Source organism: Procambarus clarkii, chromosome 92 (assembly GCF_040958095.1).
Source record: "Procambarus clarkii isolate CNS0578487 chromosome 92, FALCON_Pclarkii_2.0, whole genome shotgun sequence".
NCBI classification, from domain to species: domain Eukaryota; kingdom Metazoa; phylum Arthropoda; class Malacostraca; order Decapoda; family Cambaridae; genus Procambarus; species Procambarus clarkii.
Window position 1 is genome coordinate 4,713,912 of NC_091241.1, and position 23,283 is coordinate 4,737,194.

At 49.3% G+C, this 23,283-nt stretch overlaps 1 protein-coding gene and 1 long non-coding RNA gene across 6 annotated transcripts; one reads left to right on the plus strand and one right to left on the minus strand.

Moving 5' to 3' along the window:
• The first annotated feature begins 277 nt into the window (after positions 1–277).
• On the plus strand, positions 278–20,964 carry LOC123775135 (uncharacterized). Its single transcript, XM_045770037.2, has 3 exons — positions 278–424; positions 16,200–16,379; positions 17,396–20,964. Exons 1-3 carry the CDS (start codon positions 416–418, stop codon positions 20,060–20,062), a joined length of 2,856 nt encoding a protein of 951 aa, XP_045625993.2. The 5' UTR covers positions 278–415; the 3' UTR covers positions 20,063–20,964.
• On the minus strand, positions 20,789–21,726 carry LOC138359699 (uncharacterized). 5 transcript variants are annotated; one of them, XR_011226006.1, is made up of 3 exons: positions 21,163–21,726; positions 20,954–21,015; positions 20,789–20,908 (listed from the first exon to the last, which is right to left on the minus strand). It is a non-coding gene; the product is annotated as an uncharacterized lncRNA (long non-coding RNA). The 5 variants fall into 5 exon arrangements; XR_011226004.1 differs by having other exon boundaries at positions 20,954–20,998; positions 21,118–21,726; XR_011226005.1 differs by having other exon boundaries at positions 20,816–20,936; positions 20,971–21,015.
• Positions 21,727–23,283: the final 1,557 nt, after the last annotated feature.

Sequence of the window (23,283 nt, forward strand, 5' to 3'; positions counted from 1 at the left end):
AGAGTGTTGCCTGCTTCTCCCGCACTCCACAAGATGGACAGCACAAAACGCCAACATTGTTGGTTGAAACAGCCCCATTTTCATACGTTCTCCTAAATAGTTGCTATATAATTACTATTATTTAGGAGGTTGGGTTGCATGGGGTGTGGATGGGGGTGGTGTTTGATAGGTTGGGGAGGGGGAGTATAGTTTAATGGAGGGGGGTCGTCTTCAGGGGGGTGCGGAAGGGGCCGCAGGTATATAAGGGGTGGACGCTGCCTGCCTCGCGACTACTGTAGAGGCAGCAGCAGCCGGGAGAGGAGGGACCCCAGCTCCCAGGACACCCCTCACGGACCTACCTACACTCCCAAGTACACACACACACCCACGGACTGTACTTACACCCAGCAACACATGAACTAAGACACAAGCCGCTATGAGAACGGTAGGTGGAGTGTGTTTCTGTACTCGGCCAGTGTTCTGTACCATCAGAGAGATTTTTACACAACTCTGATTAATAAGAGCTAAGTGTACATTGTGAGAGCTTTATACACCTCGAGAGAGCGTTGTACACCCCAAGGGAGCGGCGTGCACCCTGAAGGAGCGTTGTACACCCCAAGGGAGCGGTGTGCACCCTGAGGGAGCGTTGTACACCCCAAGGGAGCAGTGTGTACCCTGAAGGAGCGTTGTACACCCCAAGGGAGCGGCGTGCACCCTGAAGGAGCGTTGTACACCCCAAGGGAGCGGTGTGCACCCTGAAGGAGCGTTGTACACCCCAAGGGAGCGGTGTGCACCCTGAGGGAGCGTTGTACACCCCAAGGGAGCGGTGTGCACCCTGAGGGAGCGGTGTGCACCCTGTGGGAGCGTTGTACACCCGAAGGGAGCGGTGTGCACCCTGAGGGAGTGGTGTGCACTCTGTGGGAGCGTTGTACACCCCAATGGAGCGGTGTGCACCCTGAGGGAGCGTTGTACACCCCAAGGGAGCGGTGTGCACCCTGAGGGAGCGTTGTACACCCTGAGGGAGCGTTGTACACCCTGAGGGAGCGGTGTGCACCCTGTGAGAGCGTTGTACACCCGAAGGGAGCGGTGTGCACCCTGAGGGAGTGGCGTGCACCCTGAGGGAGCGTTGTACACCCCAATGGAGCGGTGTGCACCCTGAGGGAGCGTTGTACACCCCAAGGGAGCGGTGTGCACCCTGAGGGAGCGTCGTACACCCTGAGGGAGCGTTGTACACCCTGAGGGAGCGGTGTGCACTCTGTGGGAGCGTTGTACACCCCAATGGAGCGGTGTGCACCCTGAGGGAGCGTTGTTCACACCAAGGGAGCGTTGTGCACCCTAAGGGAGCGTTGTTCACACCAAGGGAGCATTGTGCACCCTGAGGGAGCATTGTGCACCCTGAGGGAGCGTTGTTCACACCAAGGGAGCGTTGTGCACCCTGAGGGAGCGTTGTTCACACCAAGGGAGCGTTGTGCACCCTAAGGGAGCGTTGTTAACACCAAGGGAGCGTTGTTCACACCAAGGGAGCGTTGTGCACCCTGAGGAAGCATTATACACTTCGAGGGAGCATTATACACCTCGAGGAAGCATTATACACCCTGAGGGAGCATTATACACCCTGAGGGAGCATTATACACCTCGAGGAAGCATTATACACTTCGAGGGAGCATTATACACTTCGAGGGAGCATTATACACCTCGAGGGAACATTATACACCTCGATGGAGTGTTATACACTCTGAAGGAGCATTATACAACCTGAGGGAGCGTTATACACCTTGAAGGAGCATTATACACCCTGAGGGAGTATTATACACCTTGAAGGAGCATTATACACCCTGAGGGAGCATTATGCACCCTGAGGAAGCATTATACGCCTTGAAGGAGCATTATACACCCTGAGGGAGCATTATACACCCTGAGGGAGCATTATACGCCTTGAAGGAGCATTATACACCCTGAGGGAGCATTATACGCCTTGAAGGAGCATTATACACCCTGAGGGACCATTATACACCCTGAGGGAGCATTATACACCTTGAAGGAGCATTATACACCCAGAGGGAGCATTATGCACCCTGAGGGAGCATTATACACCTTGAAGGAGCATTATACACCCTGAGGGAGCATTATACACCCTGAGGGAGCATTATACACCTTGAGGGAGCAGTATACACCCTATGGGAGCATTATACACCCTGAGGGTGTATAATGTACTGTACACCATCCAGGAGTACTGTACACCATCCAGGAGTACTGTACACCATCCAGGAGTACTGTACACCATCCAGGAGTACTGTACACCATCCAGGAGTACTATACACCATCCAGGAGTACTGTACACCATCCAGGAGTACTATACACCATCCAGAAGTACTGTACACCATCCAGGAGTACTGTACACCATCCAGGAGTACTGTACACCATCCAGGAGTACTATACACCATCCAGGAGTACTGTACACCATCCAGGAGTACTATACACCATCCAGGAGTACTGTACACCATCCAGGAGTACTATACACCATCCAGGAGTACTGTACACCATCCAGGAGTACTATACACCATCCAGGAGTACTGTACACCATCCAGGAGTACTATACACCATCCAGGAGTACTGTACACCATCCAGGAGTACTATACACCATCCAGGAGTACTATACACCATCCAGGAGTACTGTACACCATCCAGGAGTACTATACACCATCCAGGAGTACTATACACCATCCAGGAGTACTGTACACCATCCAGGAGTACTGTACAATATCCAGGAGTACTGTACACTACCCAGGAGTACTATACACCATCCAGGAGTACTATACACCATCCAGGAGTACTGTACACCATCCAGGAGTACTGTACACCATCCAGGAGTACTATACACCATCCAGGAGTACTGTACACCATCCAGGAGTACTGTACACCATCCAGGAGTACTGTACACTACCCAGGAGTACTGTACACCATCCAGGAGTACTGTACACTACCCAGGAGTACTATACACCATCCAGGAGTACTATACACCATCCAGGAGTACTATACACCATCCAGGAGTACTGTACACTACCCAGGAGAGTACTATACACCATCCAGGAGTACTGTACACCATCCAGGAGTACTGTACACCATCCAGGAGTACTATACACCATCCAGGAGTACTGTACACCATCCAGGAGTACTGTACACCATCCAGGAGTACTGTACACCATCCAGGAGTACTGTACACCATCCAGGAGTACTGTACACTACCCAGGAGTACTATACACCATCCAGGAGTACTATACACCATCCAGGAGTACTGTACACCATCCAGGAGTACTATACACCATCCAGGAGTACTGTACACCATCCAGGAGTACTGTACACCATCCAGGAGTACTGTACACTACCCAGGAGTACTATACACCATCCAGGAGTACTATACACCATCCAGGAGTACTATACACCATCCAGGAGTACTGTACACTACCCAGGAGTACTATACACCATCCAGAAGTACTGTACACCATCCAGGAGTACTGTACACCATCCAGGAGTACTATACACCATCCAGGAGTACTGTACACTACCCAGGAGTACTGTACACCATCCAGAAGTACTGTACACCATCCAGGAGTACTGTACACCATCCAGGAGTACTATACACCATCCAGGAGTACTATACACCATCCAGGAGTACTGTACACTACCCAGGAGTACTGTACACTACCCAGGAGTACTGTACACCATCCAGGAGTACTATACACCATCCAGGAGTACTGTACACCATCCAGGAGTACTATACACCATCCAGGAGTACTGTACACTACCCAGGAGTACTGTACACCATCCAGGAGTACTATACACCATCCAGGAGTACTGTACACCATCCAGGAGTACTATACACCATCCAGGAGTACTATACACCATCCAGGAGTACTATACACCATCCAGGAGTACTGTACACCATCCAGGAGTACTATACACCATCCAGGAGTACTGTACACCATCCAGGAGTACTGTACACCATCCAGGAGTACTGTACACCATCCAGGAGTACTGCACACCATCCAGAAGTACTGTACACCATCCAGGAGTACTGTACACCATCCAGGAGTACTGTACACCATCCAGGAGTACTGTACACCATCCAGGAGTACTGTACACCATCCAGAAGTACTGCACACCATCCAGAAGTACTGTACACCATCCAGGAGTACTGTACACCATCCAGGAGTACTATACACCATCCAGGAGTACTATACACCATCCAGGAGTACTGCACACCATCCAGAAGTACTGCACACCATCCAGAAGTACTGTACACCATCCAGGAGTACTGTACACCATCCAGGAGTACTGTACACCATCCAGGAGTACTGCACACCATCCAGAAGTACTGTACACCATCCAGGAGTACTGTACACCATCCAGGAGTACTGTACACCATCCAGGAGTACTATACACCATCCAGGAGTACTGTACACCATCCAGGAGTACTGTACACCATCCAGGAGTACTGTACACCATCCAGGAGTACTGTACACCATCCAGGAGTACTGTACACCATCCAGGAGTACTGTACACCATCCAGGAGTACTGTACACCATCCATTAGTGCCTATAACCTATCTTTCACCGCCCACGGGAGGACTTTGGTGTCCGTAATACAGCAACTTAACTAAGCTAGAGCTAACCTGAGCTAGGTGAGAATCGGGAAAGACCTGGGTAAATACCGGCTTGGAAGAAGAGCGGATGATGTGTGGAACTGATCACCGGGATACATAATAAACGTGGCATGCCTTCAGTGTTTCAAGCGCCGGTCAGACATACATGATGTCTGACCTTGGAGATGACTTGTATGCCAATACTCAGGCAGGTGTGCTGAGGAGATATCTGCCTTGCCCACACACCTCATGTGTGTGGGCAAGGCACCCTGCACATCACTGATAAATGGACCACATACCACCATGCACATCACTGATAAATGGACCACATACCACCATGCACATCACTGATAAATGGACCACATACCACCATGCACATCACTGATAAATGGACCACATACCACCATGCACATCACTGATAAATGGACCACATACCACCATGCACATCACTGATAAATGGACCACATACCACCATGCACATCACTGATAAATGGACCACATACCACCATGCACATCACTGATAAATGGACCACATACCACCATGCACATCACTGATAAATGGACCACATACCACCATGCACATCACTGATAAATGGACCACATACCACCATGCACATCACTGATAAATGGACCACATACCACCATGCACATCACTGACGACTCCACTACACACCATCAGTGTGAATAAGTGATAAAGTGGGTGATACACCATCTGTGTGATAATAGTGCAAGGAAGGCACCAGGACTATACCATGGATCTACACTTGCTGGTTCACAACGTTGCAGTACAAGAGGTTCACACAATAGTACTTTTGCAATGAAGTTGAAGAATGTTGCATAGTTGTGGGATGGTGATGAGTATGTTTGCAGTGGGTAAGCCTATACCGTCAGGGCCAGCTGGTCCACCAACATTACTGGACCTGTCAGCTGGTCCACCAACATTACTGGGACCTGTCAGCTGGTCCACCAACATTACTGGACCTGTCAGCTGGTCCACCAACATTACTGGGACCTGTCAGCTGGTCCACCAACATTACTGGACCTGTCAGCTGCTCCACCAACATTACTGGACCTGTCAGCTGGTCCACCAACATTACTGGACCTGTCAGCTGCTCCACCAACATTACTGGACCTGTCAGCTGGTCCACCAACATTACTGGACCTGTCAGCTGCTCCACCAACATTACTGGACCTGTCAGCTGGTCCACCAACATTACTGGACCTGTCAGCTGCTCTACCAACATTACTGGACCTGTCAGCTGGTCCACCAACATTACTGGACCTGTCAGCTGGTCCACCAACATTACTGGGACCTGTCAGCTGCTCCACCAACATTACTGGACCTGTCAGCTGGTCCACCAACATTACTGGACCTGTCAGCTGCTCTACCAACATTACTGGACCTGTCAGCTGCTCCACCAACATTACTGGACCTGTCAGCTTCATCAGTGGGTCACCAGCCTCTACACACCAACATCAGACTAAGCCAGCCAAGTAACAGTGTTCCATACTGTATTAGTGTATAGTGTATTAGTAGCACACTGTTGTAGGCAGCAGCAGCCCGCCTGACCTGACCCACGCTCCCAGCACCTCGCTCGCTGCAGAAACAACTTCAACGCCTCACAGGTAGTGATCCGTGGCCCTCACGCCTGTATCAACCCGTCCTCGACTCAAGTCCATTCCATCCAGCGATCGACCCCACAGACGCATTCATAAATTTTTACATGCTGTTCATTTAAAACAGGAATTTTCTCAAATATAAATTAATATTATGATATATTTGCATATTGTGCATATATATTCATAGGTTAGGTTAGGTATTTAGGTTCTGTTGGCGATTATTTGTATTTGTAGTACGTGGGTGAAGCATTTACCAACCCGTCCTCGACTCAAGTCCATTACATTCACCGGTCGACCCCACAGACGCATTCATAAATTTTAACATGCTGTTCATTCAAAACGGGAATTTTCTCAAATATAAATTAATAAGATAATATATTAGCATATTGTGCATATATATTCATAGGTTAGGTTAGGTGTTTAGGTTCTGTTGGCAATTATTTGTATTTGTAGTACGTGGGTGAAGCATTTATAGCGTTGTGGTTCGAACAAAATTCGTCAGTGAAGCACTTGTTCCGGATATGTTCGAACGTCAGCAGTTGTGAGTCGTGTGTAAACCGTTTTTCATTCATAAACAGGAGGTTTGGTGGGTGGATGGAATCACTTTCGGGTCTTCGTTTGGAGGACGGGCTGCCTGTCTAGTATAATGGTGGTGTGGTGGTGGTAGTGTACTCACTTAGTTGTGCTTGCGGGGGTTGAGCTCTGGCTCTTTGGTCCCGCCTCTCAACTGTCTATCAACTGGTGTACAGATTCCTGAGCCTACTGGGCTCTATCATATCTGCATTTGAATCTTTGTATGGAGTCAGCCTCCACCACATCACTGCTTAATGCAGTCCATTTGTTAACTAGTCTGACACTGAAAAAGTTCTTTCTAATGTCCCTATGGCTCATTTGGGCACTCAATTTCCACCTGTGTCCCCTTGTTCGCGTACCACCCGTGTTAAACAGTTTATCTTTATCTACCTTGTCAAGTTCTCTGGAAATTTTATAGGCAGTGATCATGTCTTCCCTTACTCTTCTGTCTTCCAGTGTCGTGAGGTGCATTTCACGCAGCCTTTCCTCGTAATTCATGCCTCTTAGTTCTGGCACTAGCCTAGTGGCATACCTCTGAACTTTTTCCAGCTTCGTCTTGTGCTTGACAAGGTACGGGCTCCATGGTAGTGTGGTAGTGGTGGTGTAGTATTGTGTGTGGTGGTAATGAGGTTGGCTTATGAGCTCGCTATAAGCGCTTGATGAGTCTTTTAGGTGGTATGAAGACCGCGGGTGTGACCAGGAAGTCCAAGGTGAGGCCAAGGTGAGACACACACTCACACACTCAGACATAATTATAAAGTAACTGTACCAGGGACGCCAGCTGCTTCCCTCCACCCCCGTGGGCGGACGGCCACCAGGCTCCCCCCAGGTAGTAACCTGCTCATCACAGGCCCCGCGCTTCACGGCGTCACGCAAACACTGGCAGACGGACGGCCTCACCTCCACCGCTGCCTTACATAAAACACACACACATGGTTGTCTCGTGGCTGCATGGTTGAGTCGTCTGCCTGTGTGGTGTCAGCGGGTGTGTGGGGTCGCAAACGTTAACTGCTCTCTGTGAGATGGAACACTTCCGGTTGTCAATCTTACCACTTATGACTTGGCAACGTGTACAGATTGTTCTGATCTTCTATTGTGTTCACTTCCACCGTTTAATGAGATCTGTGTGTGTGTGTGTGTGTGTGTGTGTGTGTGTGTGTGTGTGTGTGTGTGTGTGTGTGTGTGTGTGTGTGTGTGTGTGTGTGTGTGTACTTACCTAGTTGTGCTTGCGAGGGTTGAGTTCTGGCTCTTTGGTCCCGCCTCTCAACCGTCAATCAACTAATGTACAGGTTCCTGAGCCTATTGGGCTCTATCATATCTAGATTTGAAACTGTGTATGGAGTCAGCCTCCACCACATCACTGCCTAATGAATTCAATTTGTCTTCTACTCTGACACTGAAAAAATTCTTTCTAATGTCTCTATTGACACACACGTGTGTGTGCGTGCGTGAGTGCGTGCGTGCAAGTGTGTGTGCGCGTTTTCACCAATCTGTGACTGCAGGATCGAGTTTTAGCTCTTGGACCCCGCCTTCCAACCGCCGGTTGTCTAATGCAATGACTCTTGCCCTATTTCCTTATCATATCTAATGTTAAGATTAAGAAAGACTTTCCTTCTACAACCTGTTTCTTTAGTTCACTCCGTTTACCCACTGTCAAAAACTGTCCAACATCTCTATGACTGTCCAACATCTCATCTGAATCTCAAGCTTCCATCAGTGCCCTCTTGTTCCATTGGTATTAATTCTGAACATTTCCGCTTTTTCCATTCTGTCAATCCCTATAAGTATTTTATATGTCTTCCGCATATGTCTCCTCTCTCTCTCTCTCTCTCTCTCTCTCTCTCTCTCTCTCTCTCTCTCTCTCTCTCTCTCTCTCTCTCTCTCTCTCTCTCTCTCTCCAATGCTCTAGCGTCGTCAAGTCTAGTTCTTTCAGTTGTTCTTCATATTCAAAATTTTAAGGCGAGGCTCGTTGCAAACTTCTGAACTTTTTCGAGTTCCTTAAATGACTCTTTGGTTGGTGGTGCCACGACCAGGAGGCATACGTATTCTGACCCTTGCTCGTGTAGTGTATGCTGCTGACGTTATCATATTTATATGTGGCTCCGAAGATGGGTTTGGTGTTATGTCCACTCCCAAGTCTTTTTCTCTGGTCTTTGTAGGGAGGTATAGTTCCCCTTTATCGTGTACTGTCCTTTTCGTCTCCTAGCTCATGTTACCATTTACATCACCTTACACTTTCTGGTGTTAAAATCCAGTAGCCATTTCTCGAACCAACTCTGCAGCTTGACCAAGTCATCTTGGAGAATCTTACAATCAAAATTATCATCTATCTCAACTGTTCTCACCAATTTTGCATCTGCAAACATCGACATATAAGATTCGGCTCGTGTAGCTAAGTCGGGTAGGCAGAGAGAGAGAGAGACACACACACACACACACACACAACTGTCTCCTGACAGTTGAGAGGCGGGACCAAAGAGCCAGAGCTCAACCCCCGCAAACACAATTAGGTGAGTACAGACAGACACTGGGGGTGGGGGAGCCCGGCCAAGAGAGAGCCCCGGACACCAACCGCCCCAGCAGACACTCCCGCTCAGACATTGTTGTGGCGGATATTAGTCAATAATGTGCCGGGGCTGCGACCTGAATTACCCTGTTACCACAACATGTGCCTAATTCCCGGGAACCTACTTACTGCCAGGTATAGAGGCCTCAGGCGAAATGAAACTTGTCCAAATATATCTTCCTATCCGGGAATCGAACCCATGATCATTCGGCTGTTCACTGCAACTCAGCTCCACAAGGAACAGTAGTTACGACTTACTGAACAGCCTGTTGTGTTCTCAGTTATTAACCCTTTGCATAAGGTCTCCCCATAATTTGACAACACAAAGATAAAGGAAACCTGCATGAGGCCAGCTGTTGTTCCGTAAGAAGCAGCTACAAATGGCCAATACAAGGCAGCTACTGTTGGCTATTGACGGTAACCGGTTGAGTCAAGTTGAAGGCTGAGATACAGTCACCGGTTAAGCTACAGTGCCACTGTTGGAGTCGATGCTTCGAGTCTTCAATATCAACATCGTTGCAACGTATAATTGAGTGTATATCTTAATTATTTAATTGACAATATTATCCAGTGCGTCCGGCGCTGACCAGTTCTTCTCCCTAACACCAGCAAATGTTAGTCATTGATCCTTGATATAAACAATTACACCCCGAGCTGTGTTGGTGCTGTCGTACGACCAGGGTCATCAAGTGGCCACCCCGGGCTGAATGGCAGTCGTACTATACCGCTTGTGATCAGGCTGACACTGTCAACATTATGGCGCCTGGCAACCACTGTTATGGGGTTCGAGCGGCCGCAAGCTGCGGTGATGGCGGGACCCCAGCAGCGAGGCCGGCCCTGGCCACTAGGTAACCTGGTCACCGCCATGGCTCCCCAACCGTGTAACCACAAGCACACACACATACATTTCACCTCTTCTCACCGGTTCTGCAACAAGTCGTTCCCTTCAGGCTTTTAAAGACTCCACCAAACTCATCAATTTTCCTCCAAACTTCAACGTTCCCGCCATTTTCACATTTTTAAAAGTTTCGAACAAACTTTTGGTTTTACATACAATTCCCACTCAATAATAATAATAATGTTTGAAATCTTTCTTTTTAACGTCATCTACATCAATGACGGGGCAGAATATTACAAACCACATCATTCAATTTGCAGATGACACTAAGATTTATGGTTTAAAATAAGAAGCGAAAATGCCTTTGAGGCTTTGCATGATATTCACTTGCGTTCCTCAAATTATCAGACGACTGCCAAATACTTTTTAATATTGAATTATGTAAGATTTAACAACATATTAGGCATAGCACTGCACATCACAACTGTCGTATCAACAACACTACCATCCAGCACACTGAAGAAGAAAAAGCCTAATAAGAGTCATGATCCGCTAATCATTAAAAGTTGCACATTTTGCTGTAAAAAAAATCAAAATGAATAATCTAAAGAACTTTAAGGAACAAAATTGTTATTCAATTGAACAAGTCCCTCCCCCCCCCCCCACCTGGACTACAGTACAATAGCCAAGCATGGAGACCTCATCTTCAGACGGATATTTCGTCTTTGGAGAAAGTTCAACACAACTACAAAAATTCCTCCCAGAACTACGTCGACTCTCACACCAGGAACGGTTGAGCGCCACAGACCTAACAGCACTGCAAAACAAGCATGACAGAGCTGAATCTAATACTCTGGTGACCTCGACGAGGACAGGAAGCCGGCGGCTTGTCAAAGGTCCCCATTTGTCCTGGTGATTTTTTCAAGCTGGATTTTAAAATTCAAAAGTGTTTTGGCATTAACAGGTTCGGCGGGTAGGCGTTTTCATGGGTTTATAACCCTGTGGGTGAAAATGTATCTTGTTTTCTGTCCTACATTGTGGCTTGTTGAGCTTGAAATCTTTGCTCTTTGTGTTACATCTGACCTTTTGAATAAGTTGTCTGGGACAATATCCTCCAAGTTGTTCAGTATTTTATATTTAGATGAGATCAGCCCTGTGATGCCTGGTTTGCATTGTTTTGTTTCCCGGAGTTGAACTTTCTCCAAAGAAGCTATTTTCTTTCTTAAGATGAGGCCTCCATGAGTGGATACAATAATCCAAGTACAGAGATTTATACAGTGGAATAACATCCTTCTTACCCTCGAAATCAACGGTTTGTTTTGTTATTCCTAGGATTTGTTTATTTTTTTTACTGCAGCTCCCAAATATTAAAAAGCATTTGCCAGTTTTCTGACCATTTGTGGAATTCAATCCATTTGTGGATTGAAGCCTTTGTAAGGTCTCAATCCAAGGCCTGAAGGCCAAGGTCACCTTTCCTTACCTGGGTGCTCGCCGCCTGACAACCTTCCTTATCTCTGGCGGTATATCCACCTTAATGAATCGTGATAACATCAGCAGAGTATATAATATCGCCGTTGGGATAGTCACCGCTTTACCACAACAGTTAATAACGCATTGAATAGACGGCTCAAGATACTTTTTTTTTACACAGGTGGATTTAGGAACAGACGTCTGGTTACTCCTGTTAGCATGCTGACAGCCTTCCCTTCCTATAGCCCATAGTAAACCTTACACACTAGTTCCCTGGAATACAACTTGCCAGTCGTTTAAGAATCAGCTGCGCAATCACTGCTGGGTGTTAAGAGGTGTACAGTTAAGGACTAGCGGCCGGCCAGGATACGGAAACTAGGCCAAATCCCTGGCTTGGGCGCTCGGTAAGGATCTTGGCGCCTAAAATCCTTACCGAGTGGAGAAGCAGCCTTCACTCTGGCGGGTTCCCTCACAATGGAAGGTCCGGAATGCAAAGCAATAAGACAGAGGTGAGACTGAGGCAGGTGGATATAGTGCCGTGTTGTGTAGGACCAGCAGGGTGATGGCCAGTGTGTAGGGCCAGGAGGGTGCTGGCCAGTGTGTAGGGCCAGCAGGGTGCTGGCCAGTGTGTAGGGCCAGGAGGGTGCTGGCCAGTGTGTAGGGCCAGGAGGGTGCTGGCCAGTATGTAGGGCCAGCAGGGTGCTGGCCAGTGTGTAGGGCCAGCAGGGTGCTGGCCAGTGTGTAGGGCCAGGAGGGTGCTGGCCAGTGTGTAGGGCCAGCAGGGTGCTGGCCTGGGTGTAGGGCCAGCAGGGTGGGTCTTCACGGCAACATACACTCTAGCCACCAATCATAAACTTATTCTGGACCAATATCATGAGGCTGGGAAGCCTCGCGTGGACTATGATGTACAGTTCAGCCGTCACAGTACAACATGGACATTAATTATTTTAAGAATATACAGAGAATGACAGAAATGTTAATTCCAGGTATGACGAACCTTTTTTTAAGACAGACACGCGATTATTGAGACGTCACCTTGGCGAAGCCTACGGTGAACTGTCAAAGCAATACAATCTATTAAACATGGCAAATTTAGATTTCCAAAGGATACCATATAAGCATTTGTATAGCAATACTTCTGTGTAAGTTATAGGCCTAGGGAGGCACCAGGGTGTAGCTGTGGCCTAGAAAGAGGCTTTAGGGAGGTAAAGAGGCCTACGGAGGATCGTCAGCTATGTGGGTCGATGGTGAAAGTTTTTGGTCCTGGGGGGTTTCCCTTACCCCCTCACCCCCCCCCCCCCCATTACACGTCCCCTACGGTCCTCCCCCACCCTCCCCCCCCCAGCACCTATCCTCCTCCGCCGTCTCCACTTCTCTAGATAATGACCATATTGTACCTTATTTGTTCCCCTCCATCACCCTCCCTCCATACTGCCCCTCCATCACCCTCCCTCCATACTGCTCCTCCATCACCCCTCCCTCCATACTGCCCCTCCATCACCCTCCCTCCATACACAGCTAGACACAACATGGTGATAAATGTGTTCCCCTGAGAGTTTAGCTGCCCCCATGTGCTGGACCCCCATGTGCTGGACCCCAGACGTGGGGGGCTGATGTACCAGTCATGACCCCACTCTTGACGGTGGGCAAGAGGTGGGGGAGGGGCGTCGGGTTTTCATGTGCGTTACCTTGTGATTTATTTTTATATATATTTATATATATACAAGAAGGTACATTGGGTTTGTGAGAATACATTGGATAGTACAGTATTTACATTCTTGCAAAGCCACTAGTACGCGCAGCGTTTCGGGCAGGTCCTTAATCTAGCAGATAATTTTAAGTAGGTAATTTCAATCAGAATTGATAAATGATAAAGATACATTACAAGAGAAAAATGAGATGAGAGATAAGTAAGTATATTAAAGCACATTGTTATATTAGAGCTCTGATTACATTGACAGCTTGATTAGTAATTTAAACAAGATTAATAGACACCATACAGCAGATTGACAGATGGTTTCGGGGCTTAGCGTCCCCGCGGGCCAGTCCTTGTCCAGGCCTCCAGTTTGCTGGACTGGTCAACCGGGCTGTTGGACGAGGCTGCTAGCAGCCTGACGGGAGAGTCACAGCCTGGTTAATCAGGTTTCCATTGCAGATGTTTATTAAGTTCTCTCTTGAACACTGTGAGGGGTCGACCAGTTATGCCTCTTATGTGTGGTGGAAGCGTGTTGAACAGTCTCGGGCCTCTGATGTTGATAGTTCTCTCTCAGAGTACCTGTTGCACCTCTGCTCTTCAATGGGGGTATTCTGCACATCCTGCCATGCCTCCCGGTCTCAAGTGATGTTATTTCTGTGTGCAGGTTTGGGACCAGCCCCTCTATTATTTCCATGTGAAAATTATTGTTTCTCACCGCCTGCGCTCAAGAGAATACAGATTTAGGCATTTTAGTCCCAATAGTTTAGATGTTTTACCAAGTGTATTCTAGCAGTAAAGGATCTCTGCACGTTCTCCAGGTCAGCAATTTCTCCAGCTTTGAAAGGGGCTGTCACTGTGCAGCAGTACTCCACCCTAGAGAGCACTAGCGTCTTGAAGAGTATCATCTTTAGTATAGCATCTCTAGTTTAAAAAGTTCTTGTTATTCAACCTGTCATTTTTCTTGTAGTTGTGACGGCTACTTTATTGTGTTCTTTAAAGGTAAGGTCTTCCAACATGAGTACACACAAATCCTTCACTTTGCTTTTTCGTTCTATGTTATGATTTGACCGCGTTTTGTACGTGGTTTCTGTTTATATATTTTATTTTCTTCCGTAGCGCATGAGCTGGAACTTATCTTCACTAAATACCATACTATTTCCTGTAGCCCATTGAAAGACCTGATTTACGTCTGATTGGAAGTTTGCTGTGTCCTCAATGTTGTCTACGCTTATAAAAATCCTAGTGTCATGGTGGGTGGAGGTAGGAGGGTGGGCGGCCACGGTGGGTGGAGGTAGGAGGGTGGGCGGCCACGGTGGGTGGAGGTAGGAGGGTGGGCGGCCACGGTGGGTGGAGGTAGGAGGGTGGGCGGCCACGGTGGGTGGCTCTGACACGGCAACACATGTTTCTTATAGGAAGATGAGATCATACATTTCCCCGTCACGCATAATTATGTAAAACTGTTTACTCTATAACGAGGCCGTGGGCGTGGTGATCGTGGTGGTGGTGGTGGTGAGCGTGGTGGTGGTGGTGATGGTGGTGGTGATGGTGGTGGTGGTGGTGGTGGTGGTGGGCGTGGTGGTGGTGGTGGTGGTGGTGGTGGTGGTGGTGGTGGTGATGGTGGTGAGGGAGGAGACGGGTGGTAATGAAGGTGTTCCACCCCAGGGGGCGACACGGTCCAGTTCTAGTGTAAACCCGAGGGTATTCCTCCCTCCGTCAGCGCCGTCAGCTGCCTCGCCGAGACCCTGTTATTGCTCTAAGTGTTTCCTGCCGCCCGTGTGCCGTGACGCCTGCCCCGCCACCACTCCTCCCACCACCCACCACCCACCACCACCCACCACCACCCACCACCACCACCCACCACCACCCACCACCACCCACCACCCTCCACCAACCCACCAATTAGAAATCCTTCGTGTAAAGAGACATTAAAATGGGTCCACTTTCATGCTCCAGAAAGACAAAGAGTAAGAGTGACGTGATTGATGCAGCACAGTTGTCTACGTTCTTGGCTCACAGTCGGAATTCCCGGGATAGCACTCCGAGAGACAGAAATTATTCGGAACGTTTCCTTCACCTGATGCTCATGTTCACCTAGCACTAATATATTCCCGGGAGTTATATAGTTTAGTGATTTAATATGCACTCCATACCCATCCCGTAGCAGTGATTGAGAGGATTATAGGGACACAATGGGTTATCTTGTGGTTATCTTGTGATTCTTTCGGGCCTTAGCGTTCTCGCAGCCCGGTCCTCGACCAGGCCTCCTCATTGCTGGACTGGTCAACCTTTGGACGTGTTTATCCAGTTCTCTCTTGAACACTGTGAGGGGTCGGCCAGTTATGCCCCTTATGTGTAGTGGAAGCGTGTTGAACAGTCTCGGGCCTCTGATGTTGATAGTTCTCTCTTGAACACTGTGAGGGGCCGGCCAGTTATGCCCCTTATGTGTAGTGGAAGCGTGTTGAACAGTCTCGGGGCTCTGATGTTGATAGAGTTCTCTCTCAGAGTACCTGTTGCACCTCTGCTCTTCAACGGGGGTATTCTGCACATCCTGCCATGCCTTCTGGTCTCATGTGGTGCTATTTCTGTGTACAGGTTTGGGACCAGCCCCTCTATTATTTTCTATGTGTAAATTATTATGTATCTCTCCCGCCTGCGCTCAAGAAATACAGATTTAAATATTCGTCCCCCGTCTAGCCTAATAATGTCGAACTAGCCAGTGAAATGCCTCAAACTTTCTTTTTGATTATAATTATTAGCATTATTATTATTATTGTTATTGTTAAGAGTGTTACTGATGATGTTGTATGTGTTGCAGGTGGCGCCAGCAGCGGTGTGGGCGTGTGTGTGGGCGGTGGTGTGGGCGGATTACCCAGCGCCCTCACCCGGCCTACATACACACAGGTCCTACAAGCCAGCCGTGGAGTATGCTGGACCTATCGTATACTCGGATGAGAAGCCTCCCATCATACACTTCCCTCGTCCTCCTAGACCTTCGGTCAGCATTCATTCTTATACAAGAACTACTACACGCCTTGCCACGCCACATAATATGTTTAACTAAATTAAGCATTACTTAATGTATTGATAACCTAAATCCTCACTCGGCGTAGTGTGTGTGTGTGTGTGTGTGTGTGTGTGTGTGTGTGTGTGTGTGTGTGTGTGTGTGTGTGTGTGTGTGTGTGTGTGTGTGTATTATAACGTGCTCGTTTTTATTCCCTTTCCCCAGCGATCAAACACAACAGCTTTCTGGTTCACCTGTTTCTTAAGTTTCCATCCATGCCCTCTTGTTTTGTTTGTATTAATTCTCAATATATTTTTTCCCCCATTCTGTCAATCCCTGTAGCCTCCTTGTGTGTGTGTGTGTTGTTATAAGTAATGGATGAGTGTACTCACCTGTCTATGCCTGCAGGATCCAGCTTTAGCTCTAGGATCTCCCGCTTCTTTTAGCCACTGGTTGCCAATTGCAATGACTCCTGACCCTTTACCCCATCATATTTACCATATTTACTTTTAAAACTAAGAATATAGCTCTCTTCTGCAGCCTCCTCCTTTAGTTCATTCCATTTGCTGGACATTCTCTGCTGCTCCACACTTCGTCTCGTACCTAGGCTCTCTGCCATAGTGTTAATCCTCGTCGCCACTGGTACAATTCAACAGGAAGAGAGACACGAACGTGTGCTCCACATGGCGTTCATTGCAACAACAACAACAAACAATAACGTCACGGGGGTATAGGTGCCATGAAAACAAATGAGCATCGGATCTTAATATTACAAATCTAATCTTAAGTGACCTTAATCCTATACATGCCTTAATCCTAACGTGCCTCTTCTCTATCTCCTTTCTTGTAAATTGGCACCACCATTTGGCCGAGTGTGTAGAGGTAGCCGAGTGTGTGAAGGTGGCCGAGTGTGTAGAGGTGGCCAAGTGTGTAGAGGTGGCCAAGTGTGTAGAGGTGGCCGAGTGTGTTACACAGAGTGCATATGACTAACTGAATGTTCATGATCACAGGTTGGTGGGTACGGAAACAAGGCGGTCAAGTCTCAGCCGGTCAAATACGTGCCACTGCCGCACCACGAGCTGCCTGTCCTCATCTACCAGTCTGACAGCTCTCCGCCCGTCCACGTCGTCCACACGCCCGCGCCGCCCATTCACGCCCATCTCAAGGCCGCCCCCAAGCCCACCTACGGTCCGCCGCCCAAAGCTCCACGTCCTAGTTACGGTCCACCACCCAAGGTTCCCAAGAACACTTATGGACCACCACCTAAAGCCCCTAAACCCTCCTATGGTCCACCACCCAAGGCTCCTGGTCCAAGCTATGGTCCACCACCCAAGGCTCCTGGTCCAAGCTATGGTCCACCACCCAAGGCTCCTGGTCCAAGTTATGGTCCACCACCCAAGGCTCCTGGTCCAAGTTATGGTCCACCCAAGGCTCCCAGTCCAAGCTATGGTCCACCACCTAAGGCTCCCAGTCCAAGCTATGGTCCACCCAAGGCTCCCGGTCCAAGTTATGGTCCACCCAAGGCTCCCAGTCCAAGCTATGGTCCACCAAAGGCTTCCAGTCCAAGCTATGGACCACCCAAGGCTCCCAGTCCAAGCTATGGTCCACCAAAGGCTCCCAGTCCAAGCTATGGTCCACCAAAGGCTTCCAGTCCAAGCTATGGTCCACCGAAGGCTCCTGGTCCAAGCTATGGACCACCCAAGGCTCCTGGTCCAAGCTATGGTCCACCGAAGGCTCCTGGTCCAAGCTATGGTCCACCGAAGGCTCCTGGTCCAAGCTATGGCCCATCCAAGGCTTCTAGTGCAAGCTATAGTCCTCCCAAGGCCCCCATTCCAAGCTATGGTCCACCTAAAGCCACTAGCATAAGCTATGAATCACCCAAGGATTCTAGTCAAAGCTATGGTCCTCCCAAGGCTCCTATTCCAAGCTACGGTCCTCCTAAGTCCATAGTTCCGACCTATGATCCTCCTAAGGTTAGCCCAAGTTACGGTCCACCTAAAGCTACCCCACCAAATTATGGTCCGCCAAAGGCCTCAAGTGCTCAGTACAGCGCCCCTTCTGACACCGGTCCTGTATACATCAATGCTCCCCCAGCACCTAGCCCCGTCCTAGTTCCAGCCCCACAGCCTCAGTACGCCCTCTCTAATGCCCCCAAACCTTCTTATGGCCCTCCGCCCAAGGCAGCTAAGGGCACCAGTAAGGAAAGTTATGGCCCGCCTCCCAAGGTCTCTGCTCCTAACTATGGCCATCCCCTTACTAAAACACCCCCATACGTTCCTCCACCACCGACCTACGGACCCCCACTGGCCGCCCCTACTAAGGGCACCCCCGCCCCACACATCATCTATGCTGGCCACCCACCCATCCACGTGTACCAGCAGCCGCCAGTCTTCCAGCTGACAAAGGCACCACACAAGCCCAGCTACGGGCCGCCACCAAAGGTCTCTCTCCCAACGTATGGCCCACCCAAGGCTCCTCTCAAGGCGCCAGCACCAAGCTATGGACTTTCTCCAAACACTCCTCCGGCATCCTACGGACCTCCTCCTAAGGCTCCCACACCATCATATGGTCCTCCTTCCAAATATCCTGCACCATCCTATGGACCTCCAAAGGCTCCTGAACCATCCTATGGACTTTCAAAGGCTTCTGCGCCATCCTATGGACCTCCCAAAAGTATTTTACAATCCTATGGATCATCAAATGCTCCAATTCCTTCATATGGACCACCTCCAAAGGCTCCTGGACCATCTTATGGGCCTCCAAAGGCTACTCCACCAGCATATGGACCTCCTCCCAAGGCTTCTGCACCATCCTATGGACCTCCTCCTAAGGCTCCTACCCCTTCATATGGCCCACCAAAGGCATCTAGGCCAAGTTATGGCCCTCCTAAGGCATCAAGACCCAACTATGGTCCCCCTCCTAAGGCGAAGCCACTGTATGGACCCCCACTGAAGGCTCCTGGACCATCCTATGGGCCACCCCTCAAGGCTCCTGCTGAGCCCACCTACCTGCCAGCGCCCAAAGCCTTTCACAAGCCGCCCATCATCATCTACCAGGGAGTGAGGCCGCCTGTACACGTCTACCAGCAGCCCAGCACAGGCGGAGTACCCAAGAGCGCACCAGCAGCACCTTCAGGAAGCTACGGCGCGCCCCCCAGCCCTCAGCCCTCATACAGCGCGCCTCTCAGCCCTCTGGCGGCCTATGGCGCTCCGAAGGGAGAAGACATCATAAAGACAGACAGTGACTCGTACTCTGCTGGAAGTTCTCAAGTCGCCAGCATCGCCAGTGTCGCTCCCGCTCACTCTTCACTTTCTGAAGGCACTCCCGCCCACTTGACAACCTCGTTACAGTCTGCCCCCGCCCACTTGACAACCTCGTTACAGTCTGCCCCCGCCCACTTGACAATTTCGTCACAGTCTGCCCCCGCCCATTTGACAACCTCGTCACAGACCTCGAGCTACACTGCACAGAAAAAGAAGGACTCAGATGTCACCGACAAAGAGGAGGAGGAGAAAGGGAGCGACTGGGAGCCCACTATCGGCTACCCGGCCTTCTCGGACCCGTCTCTCTCCGTCGACCCCCGTAATCCCAAGACCGCTGAAGACCGCGTCGAGACCAATGTGGACGTAAGCGAGGCCAAGGTCTCGGCGTCGGTCTCGGTCAGCTCGTCTTCGTGATATGTGATCTAATTAACACCTCAACACCTTCAGCGTCCTGTTCAATGACCACCCGGGAGCCAGCCCTTGTGTGCTGGTGCGTCAGGGCTGCTACCTGGCACACGCCGGGTAGCCCCCGAGGTGCTGTTCTGCGCGTCGTTATAAGACGTGGAAAGAGTGTCACTCCCCGAGCAGCGCTGGACGGTGCAGCAGCCAACACGTTTGTGCTCAGTACGGGCATCTCTCTCAGCCAAGGCCGAGTGTAGTAATGTAAGGTGGATAGCGGGCCGTCGTTCCCGGTCCCTCTCCTGACTCTCGATAGTGAATACTGTGGCCACTTCGGTCGTACAAACATCACCCGTCTGGTGTCGTTATTTATTGTTATTATGGCGGCGGACGCGCCACGGCTGCCGGCCCATCCCTCACCACCACCACACTATTTATTGTTTCCAACCACACCACCACCTTGTCCACTCACCCTGCTGCTGTGTCCCATGACCCGTCACCCTGCCCTCATGACCCGTCACCCTGCCCTCATGACCCGTCACCCTGCCCTCATGACCCGTCACCCTGCCCTCATGACCCGTCACCCTGCCCTCATGACCTGTCACCCTGCCCTCATGACCCGTCACCCTGCCCTCATGACCCGTCACCCTACCCTCATGACCCGTCACCCTGCCCTCATGACCTGTCACCCTGCCCTCATGACCTGTCACCCTGCCCTCATGGCCTGTCACCCTGCCCTCATGACTTGTCACCCTGCCCTCATGACCCGTCACCCTGTCCCAATGACCGACCCATCACACGTTATGGGTTACCTGAGTACTTCTGTACACTGGGGCTACCTGATGGGTACCGGAGGGCTACCTGTACACTGGGGCTACCTGAGGGCTACCTGTACACTGGGGCTACCTGTACACTGGGGCTACCTGTACACTGGGGCTACTTGAGGGCTACCTGTACACTGGGGCTACCTGTACACTGGGGCTACCTGTACACTGGGGCTACCTGTACACTGGGGCTACCTGTACACTGGGGCTACCTGTACACTGGGGCTACCTGTACACTGGGGCTACCTGTACACTGGGGCTACCTGTACACTGGGGCTACCTGAGGGCTACCTGTACACTGGGGCTACTTGAGGGCTACCTGTACACTGGGGCTACTTGAGGGCTACCTGTACACTGGGGCTACCTGAGGGCTACCTGTACACTGGGGCTACCTGAGGGCTACCTGTACACTGGGGCTACTTGAGGGCTACCTGTACACTGGGGCTACCTGAGGGCTACCTGTACACTGGGGCTACTTGAGGGCTACCTGTACACTGGGGCTACCTGTACACTGGGGCTACTTGAGGGCTACCTGTACACTGGGGCTACTTGTACACTGGGGCTACTTGAGGGCTACCTGTACACTGGGGCTACCTGAGGGTGATGGATGATCTGGTGAGTGTTACGACCATACTCCTCACATCACTCCCTACAGCCGTGGCGCAGACCTCGTCTCTCCCGTTTGCCTGTCATTCCCTGGCAGTGTAAACTCATCTCTGTATACCTCGATGGCTACAGTATACTCACCTCCGTATACTTCGTAGTCTACTCATTTGCCACAAAGGTTCTTTGTTTGTAATATTATTTGTATTAGTTTCGTTATATTTATAATGTTAATTATTAATAAAAGTTAAATGTGAATTTGTATTTAAATTTTCCCTAAAAAAATGCATGATTGTTGACTGCTGCCGTAAGAAATATATACTTCTCTGGTAAACTATTGAGGCCGTTTATGTTGTGGGATTACATATTGTGTGTAGACGTATGTGGTAGTGGGGAAGCTACTACCACATATGTTGTTAACACTGACTGAGGGCTCACTCCAACTTGTTTACATGGGAGCCATACGTTAAGAGGGGCGCACAGTGAGCTTCCACCTCCCTGGAAGCCCCCTGTGCGGGCCCACTTACATAAAAATCTGCCAGGAAGATGGCGCGGGCGTGCTCGTGCTGGCGATATGGCCGCCGCGTTTACCTGACCTGACGCCTTGCGATTTTGTTTTCTCTAGGGCCATGTGAAGGGATTAGTGTGTGTCCTCCCTCTTCCTACAAGCCTAGAGGAACTCCAGTAGAGCATCACTGCCGCACTGGAGACTCGTGCAAGATACGGTGCAGGGTGCGGGGCAGGCGCTGGACTACCCTCACTTGTCTTGTGAGGTGTTATATACTTATTTTGTCCAGGTCATCTTGAAGGGGATGACAATCATCTAAGTTTCCTATCCTTCCTATTATCTTAGCATCATCAGCAAACATGTACATATAATTCTGTATACCAACTGGTAGATCATTTATGTAGACAATAAACATCACTGGCGCAAGAACTGAACCCTGTGGTACTCCACTTGTGACATTTCTCCAGTCCGATACATTGCCTCTGATTACTGCCCTCATTTTTCTATCAGTCAGAAAATTTTTCATCCATGTTAGAAGCTTACCTGTCACCCCTCCAATATTTTCCAGTTTCCAGAACAACCTCTTATGTGGAACTCTGTCAAAAGCCTTTTTTAGGTCCAGTGTGTGTGTGTGTTTGTGTGTGTGTGTGTGTGTGTGTGTGTGTGTGTGTGTGTGAGTGAGTGAGTGAGTGAGTGAGTGAGTGAGTGAGTGAGTGAGTGAGTGAGTGAGTGAGTGAGTGAGTGAGTGAGTGAGTGAGTGAGTGAGTGAGTGAGGGAGGAAAGATTAAGGACTTGCCCGAAAAGCTATGCGTACTAGTGGCTGTACAAAAATGTAAGAACACTTGTATATATAAATAAATAAATAAATAATTCTTGACAATAATAGCGCCGTGACTACTAAACCCTCATAATCGCCATGACTATTATTATGCCGAGCACCCAGCCCAGTGGTGCCAGATTCGGCTACAAATAGCGAATTGGGCTACTTTTGTGAGCCCCGCGCTCCCAAATTTTTAATTTCGCTACTTGCTACTTTTTGGGCTAATTTAAAAGCAAGATGTGCTAATTTGGGCTATTAAAGTTAAGAATGTACGATTGCGAGTTACATGAAAGTAACTAAGCTATAAATAATTGTAATTAATAATAATTGTAAATATTAATTAATGCTAAATAATATTATTTAATAAATTAGTCCCAATTCAATGCAGAGTTTTCTTCCAAACACAGAAACTTGTAAATATAAATACAAGATAATAGATAGATCGATAAATAAATAGACAACTTTCAAATATTGCACCAAG

What these genes read in the sequence shown, in the direction of transcription:
- LOC123775135 (XM_045770037.2), top strand. An exon ending in CTCGTCCTCCTAGACCTTCG is followed by an intron (nt 16,380 to 17,395) that starts GTCAGCATTCAT and finishes TCATGATCACAG; the next exon opens with GTTGGTGGGTACGGAAACAA.